Genomic DNA, 7,976 nt, shown 5'->3' with positions numbered 1-7,976 from the left:
TATTATGCTTAGTGAAAACCTGGTGACTCGTATCAATAATATGAACCTTACAGCTAATTAACCCCTTGTTTTAACCTTTGTTTTAGCTCTTTTCCTTATCTCACACATTAACTTAAATTAGGCAAATCTTTGTTTACATTCTTGCATACGTGTACCTTTCAATCGCATGCCGTAGTGTACATTACATAACAATAACATTCGGTATGTGAGCCGACCGTCTCGGCTACTGTTCAATGTAAGTTACATCCATGTAATGTACACAGCGAGTTAGGTGCGAATGAAAGGTACTTAATCATAGACTATCGCATCATTACATCATTTATATACAACATTCATCACATATCATCATTACATACCTTCATTCTGCCTTCTTAAGTGCATCTAACATCCATATTACACAAGGATGCCTCCAATATCAATAGATTTTATCCACTGGATATCAAAAAGGGTGCCATTTCTTCACACGAATTTAGTAGCCTCGAGATGGCGCTAAACATAAATATAATCAATCTCTTTGATCGACTTAATAAAATGAATTCATATCGATCACTGAAACAATTCCGATTATATTTCCTATGAGAAGACCGAGATTTAGTTATCTTATACTTATAATGCAACTTATGTTTCCTATTCATTGACCTCGATATAGAATTAGTAACCCATGGCAATCGAGGGGATGTTCTACGATTTCTACTATTACTGTTTGTTACTTTTGACCCTAAAAAAGTAGACCGAGTCTTGCCCCATATAACAGCATATAATGTCTACAAGGTAGATTTCACTCATCACATGCCATCATACAACACACGGTAGTTCAATGGTCACTGGGCGTAATGCAAAGGAGCATCCATTCAGTCGAACACATTTGTAAACTAGTTACACTTGAGTTTCTGCCGCATTAGACAATCGCTTCCAAAACTTATATTTGCGTTTACAAGTTAAGTTGAAACCAAGAAATGTAGGACTAAACGGAATGTACTTGGTCCAGGTCCACTTTCTGATGTATGACATTCCAAACGGCATGTTATAGCAACCGTTGACAAGGCGTGTTACTTCCGCTTTCATTTCCTCATTCATGCCATCATCATCGCTGGTGCATGAGCTGCTTACGTGCTGCATCCTTTTTAGACCTCGTTCATCAGGAGTACCTATATACCAACAAAGAAATTCTGTTAAAACGGGATTCTATGCCTTGGGAAGTGACTATTTAATTTGCAGTTGTACGACACTTTCTCTGTGATGTCACACACTCCCCGAATTCCAAACTCAAACCCTGGACCTAGTTTTCATGGTAAAATATTTATTTCCATGAAATTATTCTTAACTTATCCCTTCCTCTGGACTACAGGTGGTTATGTCAGATATTTTTTCTGACATACTGGGGGTAAGATATCTTTACATGACTGTCAAACCATGTCAATGCCTTTTCCGGAATAAAAATGGGAAGGGGGAAGGACTTCATTAGTGACATTTAGTATGTAACATACAGTAATGGAAGCACTGTGATATTAGGGAATGATCTTGACGCTCATACGAGAGTTCTTGCGTTTGATCCTTGTTTATCCTTAGCGCGGATCCAGGGGGGGGGCCGAGCGGGCCTTGGCCCCCCCCCCCCCCGCAAAAAAAAAAAAAAAAAAAAAAAAAAGAGAGAGAAGAAAGGAAAGGAAGGGAAAGGGAAAGAAGAGAGAAAGGGAAAGAAAAAAGTGGAAGAAAAAAGAAAAGGGGAAAGAAGGAGATCGGGGGGGGGCCGAAAGAGCCTTGCCTCCCAGGCTGTTGACCCCCCCCCCCCCCCCCCAATCAAAAAAATAAGAGAGAAGGAAGGAAAGGGAAAGAAAAAAGGAAAAGAGGAGATACTTGCGTACTGATGGGGGGGGGGGGCTTGGGGGAAATCAAACTCAAACGTGGTTTATTTCTAATTCCACAACCGTGGATTACAAATAATGCTGAAATTACTTAATTTCCGAGATTTTTTCTCACTTTTTAGTAAATTATACGTTTGTATACTTTGTTGGAAAATGACAAATTCCTAAATTTACAGCCAGGCAAGAAATATGATTCTTGAGATTCCTACATGTCAGGGCCCGAGGTACGGCAGGAATCGGGAGCCTCGAGCTCCCTCCACCCCCTACACTTTTTTTTGAAAAAGTGTAATAAAGAGAAATAAAATAGAATGAGAGCAAGAAAGAGAGAATTGTTAACTGCCCGTGTTAAAAAATAATGAGGCATCAAAATATGCTCATCTGAACTGGATTAAATGCCTAAAACCCCTAAGCTTCCGGGGGCTCTGCCCCCATGGACTCCACCTATAGGGCCCTACGGGGGCCCATAGATGCTTATCTGACGGTAATTTAATGCCTAAAACCCCTGATTTGGGGGGGGGGGGGCTCTGCCCCCTGTACCCCACGCCAATAGTGTCCTGCCAGTGTCACAAAAAAAATAAGGTATACAAAAAAAAGCTCATCGGACCTTAGTTAAACGCCTAAAACCCCTGAGCTTCCGGGGCCGGCTCCGCCGTCTCGACCCCACCAGGGGCCCTAAGGCGGGCCCCTGAATGCTTATCTGACCGTAAATTATTGCCTTAAACCCCTGAGCTTGCGGGGTCGGACAAGGTATCAAAATATGTTTATCGGACCGCAGGCACGTAGCCAGGCGGGGGCGTAGGAAGAAAAAGGAGCAGACAAAGGATATCTTTGAAATTCAGAATCAAGACCGGTACAGCAAATCGTCTTCTTTCTCTCTTAATCTTAATGAAACGTCAAAGCTTCCGCGCTTTGCGCGCGGGAGGGGGGGGGGAACCTGAATTCAAACGAGGATCCAGAATTCCGATTCCGACGTGGATTATTTTCGAGAACGGTACAACGAATCGTCTTCTTTCTCTAATGATTTAATGAAAATTAAAAGCTTCCGCGGGAGGGGGGACCTGAATTTAGACAAGGAATAAGAGTCGAGAACGGTACAACGAATCGTCTTCTTTCTTTAATATTTTGATGAAACGTCAAAGCTTCCGCGCTTCGCGCAGGAGGGGGAGGGGGGGATGAATTTAGACAAGGATTAAGAATCGAGAACTGTACAACAAATCGTCTTCTTTCTCTAATGATTTAAGGATTCGTAAAAGCTTCCACGCTTCGCGCGGAAGGGGGAAAACTAAATTCAGACGAGGATTAAGAATCGAGAACTGTACAACGAATCGTCTTGTTTCTCGAATGATTTAATGAAACGTTAAAGCTTCCAAACTTCGCGCGGGAGGGGAAAAATCTAAATTCAGACGAGGATTATTTTCAAAAACGGTACAACGAATCGTCTTCTTTCTTTAATATTTTATTGAAACGTCAAAGCTTCCGCGCTTCGTGCAGGAGGGGGAGGGGGGGGGGGACTGAATTTAGACAAGGATTAAGAGTCGAGAACGGTACAACGAATCGTCTTCTTTCTCTAATGATTTAATGAATCGTAAAAGCTTCCACGCTTCGCGCGGAAGGAGGAAAACTGAATTCAGACGAGGATTAAGAGTCGAGAACTGTACAACGCATCGTCTTGTTTCTCGAATGATTTAATGAAACGTAAAAGCTTCCAAGCTTCGCGCGGGAGGGGGACAATCTAAATTCAGACGAGGATTATTTTCGAAAACGGTACAACGAATCGTCTTGTTTCTCTAATAGTTAAATAAACTTAAAAGCTTTCGCGCTTCGCGCAGAGGGGGGGGGAACCTGAATTCAGACGAGGATTAAGAGTCGAAAACTCTACAACTAACCGTCTTCTTTCTCTAATAGTTAAATAAATCGTAAAATTTTCCGCGCTTCGCGCGGGAGGTGAAAAACTTAATTCAGACGAGAATTTTTTTCGAGAACGGTACAACGAATCGTCTTCTTTCTCTAATAATTTAATAAAACGTCAAAGCTTCCGCGTTTCGCGGAGGAGGGAGGGGGAAACCCCTCCCTGCACCGACCCCCCCCCCCGCATTATGTCACTGTTGGTCACCATTACGTACCAATATTTGGCTCGCAAAATTTCAAATTTGGGCCCCCCCCCCCCCCTAAGAAATCCTGGATCCGCGCCTGATGCCTAGGTCACATATAAACCGGGCCCCGTACGATTTTCCCTACCCGGCGGCATGCCGTGGATTTAGAGACCGTACGGGAACCTTCCGATTTTCTTTTCTACGGCATGTGTGGTCACATATTCTGCGGCGCCCGGGAGGTGCCCGGTGAAAATTGGTCGAGTGAAATGCAAGGCGCCCGTAAGGATGCCGGCCGGTAAGCTTACGTGCTCCGTCCGATGAGCAGGTGCACCCGTGGCTCCCGGAAGGTGCCCTGCCGGGACCCGGCCGGGGTCCTCAAGGTGCCCTGCCGGGAACCGGCCGGGGTCCTGAAGGCGCCCGGCCGGGTCCCGTGCGGTGCACTGAACTATGTGTCCTCTGAAATCCGCACCTCAAGGTTCCCGTTAAGATTTTTCATGAGAATTGACCCCCCAAAATCGTGAGGGGCCCGTTCGGACACCGTCCGGAGCCCGCCGGGACCCGTAAGGTGCCCTGCGGGCCCTTCACGGGCTCTCTACGACCTAACGGTCGGATAAAAACGCCGGGAGAATTGGGAGCAGCCGACTCAGCACCACGGCGCCCGTACGGCTTCCAAAACTGTCCCGGCGCCCGTAGGATCTTTACGGTAGCCGGCCGGACACCGGCCGAAAATTCCCAAAATGTCTGTTTTTACTCGCCGTACGGGCCCCGGAGTGTATATGTGAAAGCCCCATTATGCTGCACCCGAGGACACGGTGTTTTACAATCGTTTTCTCCCTCTTGGCGTAGGTGTGTTAATTAGGCACATACCAATGATGGGTTAATAACTACAGGGCTTTCAAGAAGACCGGTAATTAAAAGACTTTCCGACGTAAAGAAGCCCACATTGCGTGCTCAAACTGTGAAATTACATATTATGACTGTAATGCCAAAGGGAGGTTCTACAATTCAAAAGCAGTTGTAAATTAAAAGATTACCTTTCACGCTCTTTGTTTATTATTTTGAAAACTTCCTTGTTTCGTTTCTAGGATTTTGCAAGTTAATCATTTGAAATAAGTTATACCTGGTATGGTATTGTCCAATATGAACCCTATCAGGCCACCAAGGAACATGCTAGTCCGCAACAGTACTGTCAAGATCTGGTCAAGAGTTGGAAGACCTGCAGATGGAGAGTAATAGATAAACCATCAAGACTTATTGATGTGATGTTCCACACTCGAAATAAGTTATATTCGTGAGGAAAATGTATATTCAATTGACAGAAACCGAACATGAGCTGGTCTATAGAAATCAAACTCATTTCTGCGCTTCTTAAATGCGCATCTTGTTTTAATATCATGTAAGCATCAAGTGATAGATAGGAAAGTAAAATGAAAGGAAATCTTTTGACGAAGGAACTCGTTGAAGTGAGTTTATCTATGGAACACAATCCCTCCTCTGACATCATGCCAGTAATGATTTACCTTACCTCCTACCAGGGGCGTACGCAGGATTTTTTTCGAGGGGGGGTTAAAATGTGAAAATCGCGCCGAAAATTGCGCAACGACTCAGCTAACCGGTGAATAAGCGGGGGGGGGGGGGGGGGGGGTAAGAGCACATTTTTTTTTTTTTTTTTTTTTTTTTTTTTATTTTGTCCCGAAAATTTGGCCGACCGTTATTTCGTTCAGTTAGGGGAGGAGGGGGTAAGTACGCGCCTGCCTCCTACCTTGCGATTGTAGTTACCTGTCTGAATGGTATCGGGATTTGCTTCCAGGTATTCAGGTAAAGAGAGTCCAACCAGGAAAGAAAATTCTACGATAAAGAGATTCCTGGAAAATTCATGTTTACATTCTATGTGACTAATCGAGATACCCAATCCTAATCCTGACAGAGAGATGTCCTCTCTGTCTCTCATTATCACTCTCTCCCACTCTCTACTTCTTTTTTGCACTTTTGCGCTTCGCGCTTAACATTTAGCTCGTTGCTTTTTAACGCTGGGGCTTTGCATTTAGCGCATTGCATTTCTATGATGCTGTTGATTGAATAAATTGAATAAATTCATCAATTCCTGGTAAAGGCGTATGAGCGAGATTTCAAATTTATTCTTGTCTCGTATATACGGTTGTCTCATTTACGTATGTGTTATGAAAATGAGATAGCAAAATGTGCATATTTATTAATATTGATTACACTATCGGCTTTGTCTCCTACCTTTAAATGCATGTGTACTTACCGGCGGGTCTAGCTTCAATGTAGTCAGGTATAAAGAGTCCCATTACAAAGGGGAATCCTATAACAAAGACATTTCTAGAGAAATAGACGTACACAGTTACCACATCCCACTCCTGACACCACGTCTCTAAAGATTCAACTATATCTGTCTCCTAACTTTCAGTGCGATTGTTTTACCTGTTTGGATGATATCAGGATTTGCTGCAAGATATTCTGGGAGAGAGAGTCCCATCAGGAAAGAGAATCCAACGATAAAGAGATTCCTAGGTGAATTCATGTCGACATGTTGTAACGTAGAAAGTCCTACTGCAGACACCATACCTGCGGATGTTATTTTCAAAAAAGAATACGGTGAAGAATATATTTCTCTTTCATGAAATATTCCAACAAAAATTTCACCTCTCGTCTTTATTGCTCGGAAATTTGAGACTGTGTAGAAGAGTCGAAAATTGTGCCACATTATGATAATAACAAAAACTCTCATTATTGCCATTATGCAATCAATGAAATGCTCACGAGAACCTAGTCATCTTCAATTTCACCGCTAACATGGTTAATGGGTCAAGAATCTTGGAATTTTATTAAAGAAATATTTCATTGGATGGTCATAAATTACTGATTTTCGTCGTTCTCACCGATGGTTATAGCTAAGACGCCACCAACGATTGGGTCCGGCATGGCAGCAAACACCGCCCCAAATTTGAGGATGACTGCAAAAATGATGAGGTATACAGACATGAGCTGGACCACAATACGGCTGCTTACCTGCGATCAATCAATACATTATTGTTTTAGTCATCTTTACCCACTCAGGTTCTTTAAGAAATTCATTAAGAATTTAGATCTGACGTAGTCTGACGTAGAAAATTCCCTTACCAGAAAGAGTAGGTAGTATTGGAAATTCGTTTTATTACAATGCCATAAAACATTGGAATTCCCTTCCCAATGGTGTAAAAGAAATAGGAAACTATGATCATTTTAAGAGGAAATTAAAGGAATACCTAATACTTGACAGTCAGAGAAGAGATGTGATGACATGTTATTTGATTGAAATTTTTATTCTTCTGTCGGTTCATACTTTTTCATGTTGTATATACTTATGTTTTCGTCCGTTATTGAAATTCTACAAATTCATCATTATTTTCCTCTTCTTCCTTCTCCTCTTTTTTTTCTTCTCCTTCTTCTTTTTCTTCTTGTACTTAATATCATTTCTATCATCAGTTTAATGTTGTTATTATTATTATTACCTTTAATAAGTAGTTCTTATCTGTCTGTAAATATTACTATTTTAACTTATTAATTTTATACATGTCTGTAAGGGACCCCACTGGAAATAAGCTCTCCAGCTTTCGTGGGTTATCCTGTTCAAGCTGACTTATTTTTGATCTGTTATTATTGTATATTGTTGTATGTTGGAAGCTTGTCGAATAAAAAAAAATAAAAAAAATAAATCAATCAATATTAAGACCCAAATAAATGCATTCATCTACTCTTTCCAGCACATGATAATTAATCTTTAAATCAACATTGTCAAATAATTTGGCCTTACACTTAGAGCCAATTAGTATCATCTGGATTTATATATGATAAAATGTTTATAATTTCGAAATTAGTGTCGAAAATCGCCGCGTTGACAAAATGAACATTTCCCAATAAATTATGTACTGTACACAACGCTGATAATTATGTGAAAAGTTAATTAGTAATCATTCAAAAGCCATTTGGGACATAGATGAAATAGATATATCAATAT

The 7,976-nt window shown here is 41.7% G+C and overlaps 1 protein-coding gene across 1 annotated transcript; it reads right to left on the bottom strand.

Annotated features, from left to right (window-relative positions):
* Positions 1-580: 580 nt before the first annotated feature.
* On the bottom strand, positions 581-6,982 carry LOC584619 (solute carrier family 23 member 1-like). The gene is made up of 4 exons (XM_030981061.1): positions 6,859-6,982; positions 6,401-6,544; positions 5,076-5,171; positions 581-1,148 (listed from the first exon to the last, which is right to left on the bottom strand). Exons 1-4 carry the CDS (start codon positions 6,959-6,961, stop codon positions 877-879), a joined length of 615 nt encoding a protein of 204 aa, XP_030836921.1. The 5' UTR covers positions 6,962-6,982; the 3' UTR covers positions 581-876.
* Between the last annotated feature and the right edge of the window lie 994 nt (positions 6,983-7,976).

The sequence above is a fragment of the Strongylocentrotus purpuratus genome, unplaced genomic scaffold, assembly GCF_000002235.5.
Source record: "Strongylocentrotus purpuratus isolate Spur 01 unplaced genomic scaffold, Spur_5.0 spur5_scaffold_11, whole genome shotgun sequence".
In the NCBI taxonomy this organism is placed as follows: domain Eukaryota; kingdom Metazoa; phylum Echinodermata; class Echinoidea; order Camarodonta; family Strongylocentrotidae; genus Strongylocentrotus; species Strongylocentrotus purpuratus.
This window is presented reverse-complemented; position numbering and strand designations above follow the sequence as displayed.

Excerpts from the sequence above, each read along its gene's own strand:
- LOC584619 (XM_030981061.1), bottom strand. The coding sequence starts at position 6,961 with ATGTCTGTATACCTCATCATTTTTGCAGTCATCCTCAAATTTGGGGCG. Across the intron at positions 6,545-6,858 it reads CGTCTTAGCTATAACCATCG|GTATGGTGTCTGCAGTAGGA; the intron begins GTGAGAACGACG and ends TAACATCCGCAG. Across the intron at positions 1,149-5,075 it reads ATTGGACAATACCATACCAG|GTACTCCTGATGAACGAGGT; the intron begins GTATAACTTATT and ends GTTGGTATATAG.